Genomic DNA, 22,651 nt, shown 5'->3' on the forward strand with positions numbered 1-22,651 from the left:
AAGTCAGTGCAGGGATTGACAGAATGGCGAGGCAGAGGAGGAGCGGTTGCTGAGGTGTATGAGCCTCGCAGCAGTGTTCATTATGGACTGGAGAGGTGACAGTCTCTGGAGGGGAAGGCCAATTAAAGGAGAGTTACAGTAGTCTAGACCTGATATAACAAGAGAGTGAATAAGAATTTTGGCAGAATCTTGGGTGATAAATGATCATATTTTGGATATGTTCCTTAGGTGGAAGTGACATGATTTAATAATTTAAGTGACTGGATATGAGGAGTGAATGACAGGGCAGAATCTAGGATAACCCCAAGGCCTGGGGAGAGAGGGTGTTAGTGGAATTGTTACATATGTTTAAACATTGATTCACCTCCAAATTCGACCACTTCTTACTGCTTCCGTCCTTTGAAGCCTTGTATCCACAATTAAATATAAGGTAAGAAAAAGGTCATACGCAGAATTACTGCAAAAATTCCTGGTGCTCTTTTATTCCACTACATGTTTCGAGCTGGCACTCTTTGTCAAGTGTTACAAAATCTACACAGTTGTGAACATTTAAACCATTAACCCCTCCCCTTCCAATCATGATGCAGGTGGCAACTGCTGAGGGATCCAATTTTGTTTGCCTAGCCACCAAATAAATTCTGTCCATATTAAAACAGATCAAGTGAACAAATATTTCCAGTGAACAAATATTTCCAGTGAAAAAATACGAAATGTAAAAAGTGTATAAAAAGTCTCGTTTCGTGCGTCTCTCCATCCTCCTCGTTTACAGTGTAAAAGTTCATAATTAAAAGTCCACATTTATACCTAAAAAATAGGAAAGAGGATAAACGGTACAAAATACACTTGCGTCCCTGGCACTGCCTCGTGAAAGCCTGCCTAGAGTAACCTTGCCCTTAATTATACAGAAAATTTGCAACCACATAGCTGTACCATCAGCAAATATAAGGGAAAAATTCTCTTACCCTTATGCCTTGTTGCAAAAACCATTATTCAGAATATTATTTTTCTGTTATCTAGAAGAAAGGAAGAGTGTGTTAAATACATCATGATAGTCGCAACTATTATGTTTCAAGTAAAATGTTGCAATATATTCAATCCTAGCAACATTGTTTAAAGAAAACTACTCACGCTCCAATAGTCATTTAGACCTTCTGGTTTCAAGCTATTCAGTTTTTTAATCCACCTGGCTTCTTGTTGGAGTAGTACCTTGGTTAGACTCCCTCCTCTTTCGGGTCTACGTACCACTTCCAATACCTGCCACTTTAGTTGGGCCTGATTGTGTACTTTGTCATGAAAGTGGTGAGATACTGACGTGTCTGTTTGTGTGTTAGGTTTAAAGTTACGAATATCAGCCTTATGTTCTTTAATTCGCTCTTTCACTTGCCTAGACGTTTGACCTACGTACACCATTCCGCAGGGGCATTTTAAAAGATATACCACCCCCGCCGTATCACAAGTGGCATAGGAATACAACTTGTATTTCTTTCCAGTGATGGGATGGTACACTGTGTCTCCTTTAGTCACAGACGAACAACAGACACATCCCATACAGGGAAAGGTACCTTTCTTCGAACTCCTTATTAGCCAAGATGTAGGATTTGGATCTTTTCGTAATTCAGAGGGACATAATTTGTCTCTCAATGTCTGTCCTCTCTTATAGCTAAAGAGGGGAGGGTTGCTACAGTGATGTTTCAGGATCTTATCCTGCTGTAAGATAGGCCAGAATCTTTTAATTACCTTTTCAATTTGATCACTCTGATTACTATATTTACTCACAAAAGGAATCCTTTCATTTTTCTTATTGTCTGATTTTTGGGTAATTTTTGTCGAAAGAAGTTGATCTCTTGGGATGAAACTCACATCTCTTGCAATTTCATTGAGTTTCCGTGGATTATAGCCCTTTTCCTTAAACCTTTTGGAGAGGGAGTTAGCTGCATCCCAATACTTAAAATCATCTGACGCTATTCTTCTAGCCCGTAGAAACTGTCCCTTAGGTATAGCTGCAATACACTTCGGGTTATGAAAACTCGAGGAATGTAGCAGACTATTCCTGTCAGTGGGCTTTCGAAATAGTTCTGTCGAGAGTCCCTCGCCAGTTTTGGTTATTTTTACATCCAAAAAATTAATGGATAAGTTAGAAACCTCTGATGTAAATTTAATTGTAGGGTGCATTAAGTTCGCCTTATTAACCATCTCCTGAAACAGAGACACTTGCCCTTTCCAAATGATCAAAATGTCATCCACATACCGCTGATATAACACAATGTTGTCCTTATATTCATCTGAAAGAAAAAACACCTTTTCCAATCTGTGTACAAATAAGTTAGCAAATGAGGGCGCTACTGCAGCCCCCATTGACGTACCCTGACATTGCCAGTAGTAATTACCCTGGAAACGAAAATAGTTTCTTTTTAGCACCAATGTCAGGCAATCAATGAGAAAATAGACCAATTTATGTGAATAGTCTGTTTCAAGCAAGAATTCTTCAATACATCTAATACCCTCATCCTGAGGTATAGAGGTGTACAAACTAGCTATATCAATGCTGCATAATGTACAATCTGCACCATTTGTCTCGATTTTTGATAATGTAGCTAGTAACTCATTGGTGTCCTTCAGGCATGTGGGAATCTGTCTCACCAGTGGTTGGAGAAAAGAGTCTACAAATTTGGACAAAGGTTCTAAAACTGAACCTAACCCTGAAACTATAGGGCGTCCTGGGGGGTTAACCAGTGACTTGTGAATTTTCGGCAACACATATAGAACTGGTACTCTGGGGTGATCTACTATCAGAAACTCTTTTGTCTCCTGTGAAATAATTCCATCAAGGTGGGCTTCAGTAACAAACAACATTATTTCTTTTTGTATGTCAAATAACGGGTCTTTACTGATCATTTTATAATGTCCCGGTGTGGTAAGTTGTCGAACTATTTCCCCAACATACATCTCCTTATCCATAAGTACAATGCTGCCTCCCTTATCTGCCTTCTTTATTACAATTTTGTCATTATTTTGTAACTTCTGCAATGCAATTCTCTCCTTATACGAGAGGTTTTGTTTGGATCTATTAGAGACCGGTTGTTCAATTGTTTTTTTAACTTCAGTCAACACCACTTTTTCGAAAGCAGATAAGGCTTCATTTTGTACCACTGGATTATAAGAACTCTTTTTCTTAAAACAACTCCCAGGTATAGTGTTGATCGTTTCACCTTTGGAAAAACAAATTTTTAATTTCAACATTCTCAAAAATTTTTGGAACTCAATTTCCCAATTTAAATAGTCCACTCTATATGTAGGGATAAAGCCTAAGCCCTTATTCAAAACAGACTTTTCCTCTGAGGACAGTGTATAAGAGGAGATATTAATAATCAAGTCTACTACCTCCTCTGGCTGGACCGATGTGGATAATCCTCTCTTTGGATCGGTGCCCTTGGGTTCCGTTTCTTTGGTAATGGGCGATATTCTAAAAAAGGCTGTGGTCGCTGCTGGCTGCCTGTGTTCGGTCGTCGCGGAGCTGGTAACTCGGGGCGGTACTGTGGTTGGACGCTTACAGGTCTGCTCTCGTAATCAGACGCGGTGTCAGTTGAATCTGAGGAGAACTCCCCCCGGTTTTCTGTATAGCGCGGTCGTCTACTGCGCCAAGTAGATGGATATACTCTGCGTTGAGAGGGATAATGATTATCTTCTCGGTTTCTTGTATTCCTCCGTTCCTCTTTCCAGGTGTAGACCCTGTCCTTCAGGTAATCTTGCGCGTCTCGCTCGTATTTCCGCGCTTTCCTTGCCGCAATGCCTTCCCTGTGGCGTTTAAGCGTGTCTATCTGTGCATCCAAAATAGCTTCCCCTTGTGTAGTTCCTCTCTTTACAAACAATTGTTCCTTCAGTGCGGAAACCTGCAGACATACCTCTGACAACTTCACTTGAAGACGTTCAATCGTAAGTATCATCAAGTCCAGGCTGCACTTATTACAAATCTCCTGCCAACGTTGTACCAGGACTGGGTCCTCAGCACACAGGTTAGGCTGAATATCTAACCTCAGTCCTCGTGGTATTCTTTTAGCCTTCACGTACTGGGCTAAGGCAGAGACATGTAGTTGTAAACTGATTTCCTTCTTCAGTGTATATAGCAATTCTTTCCCTGGATCAATCTCTCCTGGGGATTCGGTTAGTAAAAATTCATCACTCTTAACTCCTTTCAATATTCTCGCGATTTCATTCTCGCTGTATGTAAACGTGGCTGCATTCAAGCCTTGTTGTGTAGATTCGGTAGTCATTTCTCTGACCAGCACCTTGTATGAATCAGGTAGGACGAATAAATCAAATCACATATGTTTAAACATTGATTCACCTCCAAATTCGACCACTTCTTACTGCTTCTGTCCTTTGAAGCCTTGTATCCACAATTAAATATAAGGTAAGAAAAAGGTCATACGCAGAATTACTGCAAAAATTCCTGGTGCTCTTTTATTCCACTACATGTTTCGAGCTGGCGCTCTTTGTCAAGTGTTACAAAATCTACACAGTTGTGAACATTTAAACCATTAACCCCTCCCCTTCCAATCATGATGCAGGTGGCAACTGCTGAGGGATCCAATTTTGTTTGCCTAGCCACCAAATAAATTCTGTCCATATTAAAACAGATCAAGTGAACAAATATTTCCAGTGAAAAAATATTTCCAGTGAAAAAATACGAAATGTAAAAAGTGTATAAAAAGTCTCGTTTCGTGCGTCTCTCCATCCTCCTCGTTTACAGTGTAAAAGTTCATAATTAAAAGTCCACATTTATACCTAAAAAATAGGAAAGAGGATAAACGGTACAAAATACACTTGCGTCCCTGGCACTGGAATTGTTAGCTATGATGGATACTTCTGGGATGTTACTGGTGTTAGTTGGAGGAAAGAGAACCATTTCAGTTTTTGAGAGGTTTAATTTAAGGTAGCGTTGCGACATCCAGGTAGAGATAGAGGACAGGCAGGAGGAGACGCGAGTTAGGAGTTCTGGGTTGAGAACAGGAGATGAGAGATAGATCTGAGTATTGTCAGCATAGAGGTGGTAGTGGAAACCATTATGAGTTGATTAATTTGCCGAGGGTGGAAGTATAGAGGGAGAATAGTAATGGTCCCAAGACAGAGCCTTGAGGAACCCCAACAGAAAGAGGTAGGGGAGAAGATGCTACTCAGTTGTAGGAGACACTAAAGAAATGATTGGAGATGTAAGAAGAGAATCAGGACAGGGCTGTGTCACGAAGGCCAAGCGAATGGAGGGACTGGAGGAGGAGAGGGTGATCTACAGTGTCAAATGTGGCTGAGTGATCAAGCAGTATTAGTAGTGAGAAATGGTTGTTGGCTTTAGCGGTTAAAAGGTCATTAGTTAGTCGAGTCAGGGCAGTTTCAGTGGAGTGTTGTGGCTTAAAACCAGATTGTAAGGGGTCCAGCAGGTTATTGTCAGAGAGGAATGAGGTTAGTCGGTTGTAGACTAGGCGCTCAAGTAGTTTAGAGATGAAAGGTACCAGAGAGATAGGTCGGAGGTTGTCAAGATTGGAGGGATCAAGAGAGGTTTTTTTCAGAATGGGGGTGACAAGAGCATGTTTTAGTTGAGAAGGAAACAATCCAGTTGAGAGCGAAAGATTAAATAGGTGAGTTAAGGCTTTGATTAGACAAGGATTGGTATTGTGGAGAAGTTGTGAGGGAATTGGATCAAGCGGGCAGGTGGTAAGGTGAGAGGAGGCCAACAGTTTTGAGACTTCCTCATCAGTGACAGGGGTGAAGGAGCACAGGAGAGACTGGGGGGTGTGGAGGGAGGGTGGTGGAAGTCTAGGGGGGTTGAGTAGTGTCATGTCAGTGTCAGTTTTGTTTTTGAAATGCTCAGCAATATTTTGAGCAGAGTAGTACTTATCTGTTATCTACTGTGTATCCTGTGCTTGAATGGCTGCCCCCATGGCTACACAGCAGCTTGTTTATATAAACTATAGTAGTACTTATGTGTTATCTACTGTTTATCCTGTGCTTGAATGGCTGCCCCCATGGCTACACAGCAGCTTGTTTATATAAACTATAATAGTACTTATCTGTTATCTACTGTGTATCCTGTGCTTGAATGGCTGCCCCCATGGCTACACAGTGGCTTGTTTATATAAACTATAGTCATTTATCTGAAGCAAACACATTAGTTTTGTTAGTACAGGGCACCAGTACATTATATTGTCTTTCCATTAAAACAGTTTCAGTTTTTTGCTGTTACTGTTCCTTTAACATGCTTAATGCATTGTTCCTGGGATAGTGGTTTACATTGACTTCTTTTAAAGGTTTACGTACTTAACCTTTAAAATGATCTATTTATTATCAACCTTTCCTGATTTTATAAGGTTTTCTCTCATAATAATGTGCCAATAGCCTTTTTAATCCCGTCATGCTCCTAATTAGGATCTAAATACATCTGGCAAATAAAAGTCTTGCTTTCCCGAAATATTATGAAAACACAGGTTGAGGGCAGAGGATTCCCAATATACAAACGGAAAATTCTAATTTCCTTCCGAAGATGATACATTTGCAGTTAACATAAAAAACCCATAATTGAACTGGGCCCCAAATTCCCACCATTTTGTAAAGCAGGAAATTATGTTTTCATCTACATTCCAATATGTTTTTGCAGATGCCGCTGAGTATTTATATAAGTTATTATTGATTTATATTTTCTCTATTCTAGGAATGTAAAAAGGTTTCTCTTATCAAGAAAGATACGCACCCTTTTATAATACAGAATGAGCTGAGTAATATTGCTAAAAAACTGCTGGCTGATTATAAAGAATCCCTCGAAGGCATTGATGACCAACAGAAGCAACGGCTCCTCAATGAATTGAAACCAGATTTTTTGCAAAAAAAAGAAATGTTCTGTGAGAAGTACAACAAGGTACAGTATAAAAGCAAATCTTTGTTGTACCAATTGGGTCTGTTATTTGTTAATCTTCATAATGCTCCTGCAATCACCTCCAAGGACCAACAGAGTTACAAGTCAATTATGTCTGTTACGCACCCGCATAATATCATTTTGGATACATTTTGGTTTAAAGGGCACTTTTGTCCAAAAATATTTTTCCCCACCAAAGTTGTGGGCTAATAGCGCCCGCACTACAATTGGGGGAAACACTCCGAGTGGTGGGGTGCATGGATGCGCATCATAAGCGAATGCTGCAACTTGATCATTATGTGCATTGCATCAGAAGGTCATGACATGACTAGTATCCTAGCACTAGTAGGGCCATTTTTTTTTTAAACTACTGTTACCGCTCTATTGGTGGGGGGAAAATATTTTCGGCCAACAGGTGCCCTTTAAGCTATAGGTTATAAATAAGGAAAGATAAGTATAACCCTATCCTGGCCCAGAATACTAAGCTAGATAGAAGTTCCTCGTTTATCTTAGTAGAACATTGGTTACATTGAACTCTTTCCCAGATAGACTGGTAGGTGGAGGAGGTAGAGGTGTTGTCTCACTACATCTCTCTAAAGCGGCAAGATATACTGATGCCAGAGGTTCTTAAACAAAAATGATCAAACACTCCACGGGGTAAATTCTCACAAGCATGTTTTGAGGTAAGGGTCGAAGGTTGTCTACCCAATCTGAGAATGTTTGGAAAAAGTCCTTCCTGATAATCTTCTCTACAACTTCCACTTTATAAATGTGGTTCTGTAGACCGAGCCTACAAAACAGAATGTTATATTTAGAAGTGTTGTTAGTGACAATTTAATTGACAACATATCCTATCCCTTTTTTTCTTCTTACAGTACATTTAACATCTTTACGGTGTTCTATCATTTCCTTCCATTCCTCTCCTTCTGCTTTGTCCTTTACTAACCCATCCACCTATCTGTAATATTCCACTCCTAATTATTTACTTGTAATGGGCATTTTTTTTGGATAAATATACGGATCAAGTCATATTTAAAAAAGAAAGATCTTATGGAGCCTGAGAAGAGCAGCATCTAACCTAGGGTCATTTAGTAGAAAAAAACTGCTCTGTGGCCGGGACTAATTGAGGCCCATGTTAATAATTTTTTATTTCTGGTCCTGTAATGCCACGAATAATACTATTACTTATAATTACACTAACATAATAATAATAATAACACTATTACTTATAATTACACTAACATAATAATAATAATAACACTATTACTTATAATTACACTAACATAATAATAATAACACTATTACTAAGCTTGGTTTCAAAAACTTCCTGTAATTTAAATTTTTCTTCTATTCAGATATTTTTTGCTTGGAAAAGCATAGATACTACCAAGAGAAAGTTCAAGAATTTTCTAGACAATATGGTAAGTGTTCACACCAACGTGTATTTTCTATCTTATCTTTCTTGAATAATCTATGTTATTCTCTGGGATAGCAGGTATAGTAGGGAGAGATGGTGTCTATAGTAACAGTGGATAATAGTCTCTGGGAAGGGACTGTGACTGTGGGATAGCAGGTATAGTAGGGAGAGATGGTGTCTATAGTAACAGTGGATAATAGTCTCTGGGATGGGAGTGTGACTGTGGGATAGCAGGTATAGTAGGGAGAGATGGTGTCTATAGTAACAGTGGATAATAGTCTCTGGGAAGGGAGTGTGACTGTGGGATAGCAGGTATAGTAGGGAGAGATGGTGTCTATAGTAACAGTGGATAATAGTCTCTGGGAAGGGAGTGTGACTGTGGGATAGCAGGTATAGTAGGGAGAGATGGTGCCTATAGTAACAGTGGTATAATAGTCTCTGGGAAGGGAGTGTGACTGTGGGATAGCAGGTATAGTAGGGAGAGATGTTGTCTATAGTAACAGTGGATAATAGTCTCTGGGAAGGGACTGTGACTGTGGGATAGCAGGTATAGTAGGGAGAGATGGTGCCTATAGTAACAGTGGGATAATAGTCTCTGGGAAGGGAGTGTGACTGTGGGATAGCAGGTATAGTAGGGAGAGATGTGTCTATAGTAACAGTGGATAATAGTCTCTGGGAAGGGAGTGTGACTGTGGGATAGCAGGTATAGTAGGGAGAGATGGTGCCTATATTAACAGTGGATAATAGTCTCTGGGAAGGGAGTGTGGCTGTGGGATAGCAGGTATACTATGGAGAGATGGTGCCTATAGTAACAGTGGATAATAGTCTCTGGGAAGGGACTGTAGCTGTGGGATAGCAGGTATAGTAGGGAGAGATGGTGCCGATAGTAGCAGTGGGATAATAGTCTCTGGGAAGGGATTGAAGCTATGACAAAGCCCTATAACCAGTAACATTTTTTCTATGTACAATCAATATTTAAACTTGCATTTAAAGAGGTAAAATGTAGCACAATCAGTATATATATAATGTTTATGCCCCTAAACTACATTATGAGATTAACATCTGTAAGGATTATTCATTGCTAATGTAGGGACCCAAAGGGTTAATATCCCCTTCAGTCAGAGCCTCATGGCTGAGAGTGGGGTTTCCCTAGAGTTTCCAGGGGCATAGCTCTCGGATTGGTGCAGCATGGCTGATCCCAAAGGCAGCCACAAGGTGTAGCTGTGCACCAATATAAAAGGAGATTGCCATGTGCTCATAGCCATTACAGTTTTACAGTTTTGCTGTTGTCTTGCTGCTGAACCTTGTTCACTGTGGAGATAGTGAATTCTGGCAAAATGTAGGCATAAAGGGAGTTTGATAGACCTGTCAAGGCTGGGCAGGATCCTCCAGTGCCTGAAAGCTCAACCAAGAAGGTTTGAAGTTTGGATTGCCGGATTTTCATGTTCACACTATGGAGAGTGTTGAGAGCTGCAATTCCGCAATGGATGTCGGGAGAGCTCACGCTATAGACAGCGTTGGGAGCAAATACCTGAAGGATTCAAGCCAAGTGATGTGCTGGACTGGGAGAGTCTGGAGCCTATAAAGAATCTTCATCGCTGTGGATGCCTGTCAGCTCTGTGTGAGACTACCCGTCTGTGTGACTCCTTTGGGGTGAGTGTTACCTGAGGGAAGGGGTAGGAAAAGATAAGGATCCAGTGATCTCCTGTTTGTGTCTTCACACTATAGATTCCTCGCTAGCAGCGCCGGCCATTCAACGGAAGGAATACCACTGTTTAATATCATTCGACTTTATTATTACACACAGTGCGGAGTTACAATTTCAGTGGGTGTGCTGTGCAAACCTACGCGTTTCGTGTCTAGGTAAACGACACTTCCTCAGGGTTACAATTACATCACATGTCTCAGTGTTTAAATGGGGTCAAATAAGGTCAAAGTGCATATCATTTCGAGACTGAAAGTGCAATAGTGCAATTAATTAATAATAATGTGTACATTCATGAAAATACATCAAGATGCATAAAATCTATTGTTAAAGTGCAAGTGCTTATATTGTATAAAGTAGATAAAATGATTTGATTTGTGTTCACAATTTATGAATTATATAAAAAAGTTAAAAAAAATTTTTGTTAGTTTTACATGAATTCCCATATAATTATTCATAATCAAAGTTATATATACATACAGTGAATTTAATATCAATAAACATATCTATCTGTCTTGTCTATTTAATTTGTTTAAATTATTATTTTTCCGCATCTTAAAGATAATCAATTTGATAAAATAAAGATGTTGAAATGAAAACACCCATCATGCAGTTTTTGTGTTGTTATTTCTTAACACGTTCAAGTAGTAATGTTGTAAAATAATTATAGTTTATATAATATAATATCAATGGATAAGGTTCTATATTAATTCATAACTTATTTTGTGAATAATATATTCAGAGGACATTTATTGTATTAATTAATATTCAAATTCTAGTATTTTTTAATTCCTCTTTACCTAACGCTATTACGGAAATCGTTTCATCGGACTGTAGATATATTGAATATATCCTCCCTCTGTTACAGACAATGATGATACGACTACCAATATGGTTGCATTATTTAAGACATTACAAAAAATATCTATTAAAGAGCAGAAACTCTGGTGGGAAATAACGACATTACAAAATTACATCAAAGTAAAACGTGTACCTAGAGGGTTAAGGCTTAAAAAATTTCCAGCCTTTGAAATCCAGGATAAAGATCTAATGGATCAATGGTATGACACCCTCACAGAGTGCTCATTGAAACTGATGCAGATTTTGGTAACAAAGTATCAATCTGAACAGGGACGTTTGGAGGATGAAATTAATTGGAGACTGAATTGAGTATCTATAAAGAATCAAGTGATTTTGAGAGATTAAATACAAGATTAGCGAAGGAATTGGATACTATGGAAAGTAAGATTACAGATATCAAACAAAGGAAATTTTTGAGAGATAAAGCTGATTATGATCAACAAAGAGTATTCTCATGGGGAATGAAACTGAATACACAGCGAGGTAGATGGGAACGTATGAAACCAACACTGAAGGCAGATAGAAGGAATAAACCAACGGCGAGGAGTCACAATATATCTTATGCAGATTCTGATAGTACCTCTCCCAGTGTGTCTTTTTTAGTGACATCGAACAGCGACCTGGAGGTGAGCCCAGGAGAAGAACAAGATCCGGAGTACAACAAGATGAAGAGGAAAAAGAAAAGAAGAGTCGAAAAAGAGGAACCAGGGGAGGAACCAACAAAAGAAGAAAAAAGAGATATCAGACCAAAAGGAGTCAGAACAAAGAAGTTGGGGAAGAACAGGTAGACTCTGAGGAGAAAGTTAATGAGGACTTGGTAATCAATTTATCTAATTATACATTGACTGAAAGTGAAAAACTGTTACTCAATAGGGGTTTGACTTTTTGCCCTTCTTCACACTTTTCGTATATAGATACAATAATTGATCTTAACAAATTCACTAGAATATTGGCCTTAAAGCGCTTCTTTTGTCCCAAGGATACAATTCAGAATGAGGTATTACAACAATATGATACAACTAATTTCCTCACACAAGATGTATTAGAGGCCATAGATCAAATTAATGAAGATACAAATATGAATAATGAACAACTATCTATGACACTTTGTGAAGAATCTAGTATGGAGAAGAAAATAATACACACAGACTTGAGAGTAAAATCACATTTTAATCCTATAGAACAGAGAGGCCCATTTGTTGAAAGATTCTATGACCTGGTGGTCAATGATTTAAAAATGTTAACTAAGAATAGTGGTAATCAACAAATAAGTAATAAAAGATGCAAACAAAAGAAACATAATCTTACCAAATTAGAATACCAAGCAATGAAATCTATCACTGAAAATCAGAATATAGTGGTGAGAAACTCTGACAAGGGGGGCTCTATAGTCATACTTAACAGAGATTATTATGAATTGGATATCAAAAATCAATTAGATAATCAAGAAAACTACCAAAGACTAGATAGAGACCCCACTTTGTGCTTTCGGGATAAATTATATAAAATAGTACAATACGGGAAAGAAATGGGGATTCTTAATGAGAATGAAAGAGAGTATATCTGGGTGGAACACCCTAAAATCCCAATATTTCATACCTTTCCCAAGGTACATAAGAACCCTACACATCCAAAAGGAAGACCTATAATAGCGGGCATAGGTTCCCTAAATGAAGGTCTGAGTGAATACATAGATAAACTGATACAGCCACTTGCTACCCAGTTACCATCTTATTTGAGAGATAGTGGAGACGCTATAAATAAAATATCTGATATGGAATGGAAACAAAATTTTCTCTGGGTAACAATGGATGTAACAGCACTATATTCGTCCATAAGACATGAAGAGGGATTGCATGCACTATATTACTGGTTAAGAGAAATTGACTTATACACACACAAGAACAGAATCAATTTATTATGCAAGCTGTGGAATATCTTCTGACCCATAATTATTTCATGTTTAACGGGGTATACTACCTACAAAAGTGCGGTACCGCGATGGGGGCACGCTTTGCGCCCTCATACGCGAATATATTTATGGGTTGGTTAGAAAAACATCATATTCTTAATGAACATGCCCCACAATTTTCAAAAATTTTAAAATATTATCGCTATATCGATGATTTGATATTGGTGTGGGGTGGGAATGAATTGCAATTACAAGAATATGTGAATTACTGTAACAACAACGGAAAGAACATTGCATTTACATACAAATGTGACCCTACCACCATTGAGTTTTTAGATATACAGTTTATTTCACAGGATGGTGTAGTACACACAGATGTCTATAGAAAAGCCATAAGTAGAAATTCTCTCCTACAAAGACAAAGTAGCCATCCGAGATCTTTGCTGGAGAGCATACCGACTGGACAATTCATACGTTTGAGATGGAATTGTTCCACTTGGGATGCTTTCCAGCAGAGATCTATGGAGCTATGGGACAGACTTCTAATCAGAGGATATAAAACAGATAATATAAAAAGAGCATATGAAAAGGCAGTATCAACTAACAGAGAAAAATTACTCTCAACCTATAGAAGTAAAAAAGAAAAACATTCAACACAAGGAACAGGGAGAATGAGATTTATTACTGCACATAACTTAGAAGCTGAGGAGATACGACGCATCATTCTAAAACATTGGAAGGTATTGAAGTCAGACCCGATTTTATCTAGACTCGAGTTACAGGATCCACAATTTGTCTATAGACGTGGGTATAACCTCAGGGATAGAATATCACCAAGTATGTTACCCGAAAAAATCGACAGAAAGAATTGGCTACAGACAATAGGGACCTATAAGTGTGGGGCCAACATTTGTAAATGTTGCAGATTTATGAATGTTTCCAAAAAAATACAGAGTACAGTGACAGGACAAACATACCAAAATAAGACATATGCGAATTATCGTACTACAAATGTAATATACCTTGCTACATGCAGATGTAGAAAACAATATGTAGGAAAAACATCTAGGAAAGCTAAAGATAGAATATTAGAACATATAGCCTGCATAAACAGATCTGACATATCCTCAGCTATAGCAGCACATATAATTAATGAACATAGTGTTAATGAGAATTTTATCTCTTTTCAGGTTATAGAAACTGTAAGACTGGGAAAAAGGAAAGGAGACATAGACAAATTGTTATCTAAGAGAGAAATCAAGTGGATGTCATTATTGGAGACTGTAGTACCATATGGTTTGAACAAAGACTGTGAGATTAGGTTTTTCATTGATTAAGGGAAGTAAACCATATTCAATATATCTACAGTCCGATGAAACGATTTCCGTAATAGCGTTAGGTAAAGAGGAATTAAAAAATACTAGAATTTGAATATTAATTAATACAATAAATGTCCTCTGAATATATTATTCACAAAATAAGTTATGAATTAATATAGAACCTTATCCATTGATATTATATCATATAAACTATAATTATTTTACAACATTACTACTTGAACGTGTTAAGAAATAACAACACAAAAACTGCATGATGGGTGTTTTCATTTCAACATCTTTATTTTATCAAATTGATTATCTTTAAGATGTTGAAAAATAATAATTTAAACAAATTAAATAGACAAGACAGATAGATATGTTTATTGATATTAAATTCACTGTATGTATATATAACTTTGATTATGAATAATTATATGGGAATTCATGTAAAACTAACAAAAAGTTTTTTTAACTTTTTTATATAATTCATAAATTGTGAACACAAATCAAATCATTTTATCTACTATATACAATATAAGCACTTGCACTTTAACAATAGATTTTATGCATCTTGATGTATTTTCATGAATGTACACATTATTATTAATTAATTGCACTATTGCACTTTCAGTCTCGAAATGATATGCACTTTGACCTTATTTGACCCCATTTAAACACTGAGACACGTGATGTAATTGTAACCCTGAGGAAGTGTCGTTTACCTAGACACGAAACGCGTAGGTTTGCACAGCACACCCACTGAAATTGTAACTCCGCACTGTGTGTAATAATAAAGTCGAATGATATTAAACAGTGGTATTCCTTCCGTTGAATGGCCGGCGCTGCTAGCAAGGAATCTATAGTGTGAAGACTGGAGTATCTGGGGCTAATACCCGAAGTCTCGCGTTAGCTGCGACCAGGAAGGGAGCGCTGAACGCCGAGGTGAGCTCCGCCATAACCGCTTCTTTAATCGTTTTATTGTATCTCCTGTTTGTGTGCCTGCCACGTGGGAGCAAATACTTTCCAGCGGGAAAGTATGTGGGCAGGTAGCGCTACCTAGGACTGGTACTCTTTTGGGGACAAGGGATGGAGACTCTTGGGCTGCCAAAATGGAGTAGTGTGGAACTTTTACTGGCAGGGAATTACCAGGACTGGACTGCTGCAGGTTCCTAGGGTAGTGGGTCATGCTTTGAATGCATTTGAATGTGTAATGTAAAGTTTTACTTCCTCTTTAAATTTGTATAAAAATTATATTTGTTATATAATAAAGTGTGTGATTGATTTGTTGTCCTAATGGGGCCACCGCAGCTGTATTCCCGGATCCCATTAGGTGGAGGCACTGCCAAAGAGAACTTCCCAGTACCCTCTTACCTTGCTAAGGGGACTCAGGACTCGAGTTGGTGAGCAGGTACGACCTTGGCACCAGGGGGGTTGGCCAAGTGGGCGTTACACTAATAAAGCAACGTGTGCAAATGAATTCTGCACTGATGTTACATCTTATAAATAATTGTGTTCAATATAATACTAATTACATCATGATTAAATGACAACGAGAACTAACTTGCAGCCTAAGTATCCGTTTGTTCCATTTATTTGTTGACAGTCAAATTATTTGGAAATGTTGATTATGAAACTATGAAAATGTATAGAGAATGTGTATTTGAAAGTTTCCTAGAATTACATTTTATTTCATTATAGGAAAAACCATTTAAATATGAACCTTGCCTATACACTTTCACTCTCACTGGAGTTGGGGGGTAGTGGGGTTGGACAACTCAATGACAATGGACGATTCTGTGTCATCTCTTTGCCTTTCTAGGAAGAAGAATTGTCACCTATATGGAAGAACCTGATGAAGTCCCCATCTCTAATACAGTCCAAGATCAATGATACTGTCAATGATTACTTGGTTGACTTTCTAAGGTCACTTGAGGGCATTGAAGCACAAGAGCAGAGGTTTATTAAGGATGAACTGGAACGATGTTTGATCCCACTAGGAAAGGAGTTTTGTGACAAGTACTCCAGCGACTATAATAGTTTACTTAAGTTAATTGCAAAAATTGCATCTGGTTCGTTAGTTGTTGTAGCAAAAGCAGTCAAGCTAATTATTAAAAACAAAACAGCTGTAGCACAAGCAGTTGCAGGGGCACCAGTATTGCCATTAACCATTGGAGTCGCTGTGATTGTTGGTGCCATCGTAGTGTTGAGGAAAAATTATGCAAATAAGAGGACACAGTAGTGAGAAAGAGAATTCAGTAGCACTAAGGGCTCAGCTGGTAGAGACTATTATCCCACTGTATGAATAAAGGACATGTTGCCAATTAATACCCTGTTTTATATCCCCCCCATTATTTCCCATAGAGATTCCTCATAGAGAGCCTTAAACTCTGAGACACTTTTGAGTGAGTATTATAATCTGATTGTAACAGAAATTGGGGGACCTAGAGTCCTATGGCATATCCACAATTTCCATCCCTGTTTGTGGAAGTTAGTGCAAGAAACTGGGGACACCAAGAAAGTTTTGCATAGTAGAGAAACCTACCCCCTAACCACCCCCCTGCCAAAATCATCTTCCATGGCACCTGAATTGTAACCAACTATCTTCCCTGGGTGATACCATCAAGAGGCATTGTTTGTTATTGACTGATTGTATTGCGCTAACTAATTGATATTGATTGTACTAACTATTTGATTGTACTAATTAGCTTATTGTATTGCTCTAACTAACTAATTGAATGTACTAACTAATTGTATTGATATTACCAATATTATGTTATATATTCCAATAAATAAACAGTTAATTATTGTTTAAGAGCCACTGGGGCCCAGCTGTGTTTATTCTACCTGAGAATTTCAACACCTTTCCTCCAGCATTCTAGCGAGGGCCCATCTCAGTTCTGCTGGGAGTTGCAGGGAGTTGTTCCTCACCCAGTTGGGTTCAGGGCAGGACAAGTTGAAAATGCAATGTCTTCTGTAGAGAACTATATTTACAACCTCACATTTGAACTGGAATTTTATCAGTAAGTTAGATAGTGGTGACCTATGCCCTGAGAAGGAAGGACTTCCCATTGGAGAAAGAGTATTGTGGGTAGCTCTGGCTCCTTTTTCTGATACATGTGTTAGACTCTTGGCACTCCATCTCAGGTAGCAAGTGCAAATGCTGAGGGGCCAGAGGCTAAAGAAGGTCTCATGGTTGGAAGAAAGCTATTGACGTCGGAAACCAGGACCCCCCAGAATGAGGTTTACTCAGTATGGTTTAGATGCTGTATATAGGGGAGAGCTGGGGTAAGTAAGAAAGGGAAGTTCTGTGCACCACCCAGGAGACTGTGAAGCCCAGGCAGTACTTGCCTAGTTACATAGTTAAAGGGGAGGTTCACCTTTAAGTTAACTTTTAGTATGTTATAGAATGTCTAATTCTAAAAAAACTTTTTGATTGGATTTTATTTTTTATTATGTATAGTTTTTTTAATTATTTGCCTTCTTCTTCTGACTCTTTCAAGCTTTCAAATGGGGGGAAAAACAAATCCTCTGTAAGGCTACACATTTATTGTTATTGCTCCTTTTTATTTCTCATCTTTCTATTCAGTCCTCTCCTATTCATATTCCAGTCTCTTATTCAAAACATTGTAAGGTTGCGAAGGGTAATTTGAGCCCTAGAAACCAGCTTGCTGAAACTGGAGAGCTGCTGAATAAAAAGCTAAATAACCCAAAAATCACAAATAATAAAAAATGAAAACCAATTGCAAATTGGTCTATTTCATACTAAAAGTTAATGTAAGTTGGGTTGAAAAAAGACCAAAGTCCTATAAGGGTGGAACAGGGTAAAATGTTTAGTTAATGGTCAATAGATATATTTTGGGTTGCCGCTAGGGGGAGCTAGAGGTTAACAGTAGTGAGAGTGGACAGGGGTTAAACCTGTAAGGGGGACTGAACATTATTGAGCACCTTAACACCTGTCAAGTGGAACTAGAGGGGGGCGGGCCCTTGCGCGGGATGCGCAGCCGGGCCCCCCTCCCGCCCCCTCCGTACGCCCGGAACCACTCGGAATCAGCCCGGAACCGTGGTGCGCGAGCTGCTGGGGGGCCCTGAGGGGGTGCAGGCCCTGGCCCAATCGCACTCCCTGCTCCCCCGGTAGTTACGCCACTGTGGATCCCAAATGTTGCCCTTGTGCCCTCTGTTGCTCCATGCTGGGACTGTTGCACTTTACATCATTGTCAATCTAATGTTGTGTTGTCCTTCAGTTGCACATTTGTAGTAAAGATATGGGACCTGTTATCCAGAATGCTCAGGATCAGGGGGTTTTCGGTTTAGGAATCTTGGATCTTCATACCTTAAGTCTACTAGAAAATCATGTAAACATTAAATAAACCCAATAGGCTGGTTTTGCTTCCAATAAGAATTAATTATATCTTAGTTGGGGTCAAGTACAAACTACTGTTTTATTATTACACAGAAAAAGGAAATCATTTTAAAAAAATTGGATTATTTGTATGACATGGAGTCTATGATAGACAGCATGTCTGTAATTTTGAGCTTTCTGGATAACAGGTTTCCGGATAATGGATCCAATACCTGTACATACATCTCAGCGACATTTTATCATCTCGGATCAGTAAAATTCTATAGTCTCAGTCCAGTCGGCACAGACAGGTGTCCTTGTTTCACCCTTATGTACCCTGTCTGTGATTGGGACCCTGGGTGCAAGTTTTGTGCTCCAGAGAAGATGCCGAGCGTGCTCTGGTCAGAATCTAACCCAGGACCCCAGCATTACAAAGTACATAGAATGCTAAACACTGATAGGCCAATTTACATCCATAGGCTTTCATTTTCTTCAACTATTGTCAGTTGACACACGATCAGTGGGAACAAGTAAGTCGACATTCCTGAATAACGTCTGTCTGTCTGTCAGTAGCTCTATAATAAACCGTGTATTTCACATTCACATGAATCAGTGGCTGGCGGCCAATACTGGTGTTTTGTGAATTCACTTCCCATGTACAGGACCTCAGAGATCTTATGTGTTTACTTCATTCATACAGCTCAATGTCTCTTCTCATGGTGGCCCCTCTATACAGCTCACAACTATTGGATGTCTAAAGTGAGATTTATTACAGGTCAGATTATCATGTATGGACAACATGTCTCCAACTGTACTCAGAACTTGTCCATCCCATGAAGTGTTTTGTTGGTCAATATCCAGCCATAATGAATGCTTATATGCAGGGCCACCATCAAGGGGGGACATGTGTCCTGGGCCATTGCATGAAGGGGGACCCGAAGCCACGTAAACAGCCGAAGCCAAACTCTCAAAGCAGCAAAAACACCCAAAGTCACAAAAATAGCCGAAGCTGAAGTCCCGATGCAGCGAAAAGACCCGAAGTCACGAAAGTAGGCGAAGTTGAAGTGCTGAAGCCACGAGTTCAATTCTACTGAACACCAATGTTGTTTTTTTTTTGTTTGTTTTTTAATCCCCTGGCTACCAAAGTATTATTTTAATATTCTATAGGCCCCTGCCACCAATATTTTTTTTAACTTGTAAGGGGGGCCCTGCCACCAAAGTTTTTAAAAGAAAACATTTTGGGGCCTCAATTTTTTTTTTTACTTGTAAGGGAGGCCCTGGCGCCAATGTTTTTTTAGAAAATATTTTTTGGGGCCCCAATTTTTTTAAATTGTTAGGGGGGACCTGGGGCCAATGTTTATTTAAAAAATATTTTTTGGGGCCCCAATTTTTTTTACTTGTAAGGGGTGCCCTGCCACCAATGTTTTTTTTTTTTAAGTTATAAGGGGGCCCTGACCATCAATAGCTTTTTATAACTTGTGTGTGGGGGGATTACTTTTTTAGTGCTGATGTCTGTGTGGTCTTTGGGCGGGATGGAGCGGGGCACGGGCGCTAGTGTGGGCGGGGCCCAAGGGGCACCAAAAATTTTGTTGTACGGGGCCCCGTGATTTCTAATGCCGGCCCTGCTTATATGTGTGTGTACAAGGCCCCAAAGCAATTGGCAGATCAGACAAAATTTACCATCCAGACCAATGACCCATTGAAGGGGATGTAAACCCAACTATCTCACAGCGCCCCCTAGTTTTCTATAGAAGTTGCTGATAGAAATAATTATAGATGCAAGAAAATTCACCAATGAGAATTCTACTGCTCAAGAACTTCATTATAAATGCAAAAGAAGTGACCAATGAGAACGCTGATTCCCAGCACTATGTCAGACATCTTGTTGTTATGTTACATATAGAGATAATTATGTTATTTTATTCTTCATTATATGACACTGGAATCAGACATGGGGATAAAGGACAGACTTGTTCAGTGCTGGGAAACTGGGCTTAAAGATTCCAACTCCAGTTGCAGGAACAAAGAACATGGAGTCACATTGATACAGATCAGCTGGGATTCTCATTGGATGATATTTTGCAGTTTAAAGCAGTCACAACATCAAATTCTTAGTTAAAAAAAATGTGTTTGTATATAACGAAAAAAAACGACCAAAACATATTTAACTTTAAAATCGCAAAGTCTTTATTAATAAATAAATTACCGATACTCCGCTTGCGCCCCTTTTCAGTAAAGGCGACAGGGCGACGATCCATTGTGCGGCGCTTGATTTCTCCTCCCTGGCTATCTCCTATAGAAGGAAGGGAGGAGAAATCGAGCGCCGCACAATGGATCGTCGCCTTTTCTGAAGAGGAGCGCATCAGAGTATCGGTCAGAGCTTTCTGGATAATGGGTTTCGGGATAATGGATCCCATACCTGTATAATAAGGCAAAGTAAATCTGCTCTGATCTTGCACAGAACTTGGGAAGAGCTTAGGAGGCTTATTGAGGAACTGTACAGGAACCCTTAAACTAACCGTAGTGTCACCGGGTTATTGAACTATACTGTACATAGAATTTTAATGGAACATTTAAATTCCAGTTTTACAGCCAGGTGGAGCTGGGTGTTAGTAAACACTGTGTTCTGTAATTTTATGTAATTTGTATAATATAAGATTATATTTAAAGGGCTTTCATTAAACATTTTCACAGTGCAGTGGAGTGGAGTGCCAATGGATTCTCTTTCTAACTACTGTTTTTTATGCTCGGCAAAATAAAAAGTTTTCCCCCAAGCTACAAGGGCGCCAACTATTACAGCTCCACCAATGATTGCTGCCAATACTGGCGCTTCCGCAGCTGCTGCTACAAGTGATGCATTTCCAATCATGTTTCTGGCCAGAAAAAAACTAGTGGCAGTTCCACCAGTGATCCACTGCATTGCCGAGGTATAGATGCTGGAGTATTCTTTACAAAACTCATCCTTCATATTATCCAAGTATGAATTCAGCCTAGCCACAAGATGGTTCTTCTCTTGGCTATCAGTGCCCTCAAGTGACCTTTTAAATTCATCCATGTACTTTTTGATAGAATCCTGGATCTGGGACTCCATGGCAGATGGCATCACCATCAACTTGTTCAACAGAGATGATGAAGTTTCTTCTTTCTGGAATGGCAAATGCGTGACAGTGAATTAACCACATGGGTAAATTCTCTAATTCCTCCCAACCACCACCATCTCCACCACCATTAAAAGTGCAAATATGGAGAACATATTATATTGATTTCTGACTGTACTTCTGTACCCTGGTTCCTGTTAGAAAAGGAAAAATAAAATGGGTTCGACCTACAAACATCTTATCAAAGGGGAAACAATTTTTTGAAATCAGTTATCGATATAATTGGAAGCTCAAAAATTATTTTTAATGAATAGTTTTTATATTTTTTCTTATCCTTATTGAGATTTAAATGTTTTATGTGTTTTGTCTCCCTAATTATTTTCTCCTACTGCAACGTGTCATTTGGAGTACCAGAAGTAATATATTTAATATATATTAAATAAATAGGCTACAGGTTTACTACACTTTAGCCATGGTTCAACCATTAACTGAGGCTTCATTTATTCTTATATATATGGAATATTTACAGGAGAATATCACCAGAAAATGTATTTTTTACTTAACAAAAGAAAATGAAATTCAATGCAAACTTCCAATAAACATTTAAAATTTTTAATGGTTTTAGAGTTAATATTGTATAAAATCTCTCTCCATCTATTCACACTCCCTTCCCAGAGACTATTATCCACTGTTACTATAGGCACCATCTCTCCCTACTATACCTGCTATCCCACAGTCACACTCCCTTCCCAGAGACTATTATCCACTGTTACTATAGACACCATCTCTCCCTACTATACCTGCTATCCCACAGTCACACTCCCTTCCCAGAGACTATTATCCACTGTTACTATAGACACCATCTCTCCCTACTATACCTGCTATCCCACAGTCACACTCCCTTCCCAGAGACTATTATCCACTGTTACTATAGACACCATCTCTCCCTACTATACCTGCTATCCCACAGTCACACTCCCTTCCCAGAGACTATTATCCACTGTTACTATAGGCACCATCTCTTCCTACTATACCTGCTATCCCACAGTCACACTCCCTTCCCAGAGACTATTATCCACTGTTACTATAGACACCA

The 22,651-nt window shown here is 38.9% G+C and overlaps 2 protein-coding genes across 7 annotated transcripts in view; one reads left to right on the top strand and one right to left on the bottom strand.

Annotated features, from left to right (window-relative positions):
- The window catches only part of rnf112l.L (RING finger protein 112-like gene L homeolog), a 36,971-nt gene extending 20,039 nt beyond the window's left edge, over positions 1 to 16,932 (top strand). For all 3 annotated transcript variants that reach the window (XM_041576212.1, XM_041576213.1, XM_018240275.2), the window contains 3 exons: positions 6,704 to 6,907; positions 8,260 to 8,325; positions 15,938 to 16,932. In XM_041576212.1, the coding sequence (XP_041432146.1) occupies positions 6,704 to 6,907; positions 8,260 to 8,325; positions 15,938 to 16,357 (690 nt within the window). In that variant the 3' untranslated portion in view covers positions 16,358 to 16,932. The remainder of the gene's footprint in view (positions 1 to 6,703; positions 6,908 to 8,259; positions 8,326 to 15,937) is intronic.
- Positions 16,933 to 20,810: 3,878 nt separating this feature from the next.
- LOC108703876 (A-kinase anchor protein 9) overlaps positions 20,811 to 22,651 on the bottom strand; it is a 41,938-nt gene continuing 40,097 nt past the window's right edge. For all 4 annotated transcript variants that reach the window (XM_041576698.1, XM_041576697.1, XM_041576695.1 and 1 more), the window contains one exon: positions 20,811 to 21,602. In XM_041576698.1, coding sequence (XP_041432632.1) covers positions 21,189 to 21,602 — 414 coding nt within the window. In that variant the 3' untranslated portion in view covers positions 20,811 to 21,188. The remainder of the gene's footprint in view (positions 21,603 to 22,651) is intronic.

The sequence above is a fragment of the Xenopus laevis genome, chromosome 9_10L (genome assembly GCF_017654675.1).
Source record: "Xenopus laevis strain J_2021 chromosome 9_10L, Xenopus_laevis_v10.1, whole genome shotgun sequence".
NCBI classification, from domain to species: Eukaryota; Metazoa; Chordata; class Amphibia; order Anura; family Pipidae; genus Xenopus; species Xenopus laevis.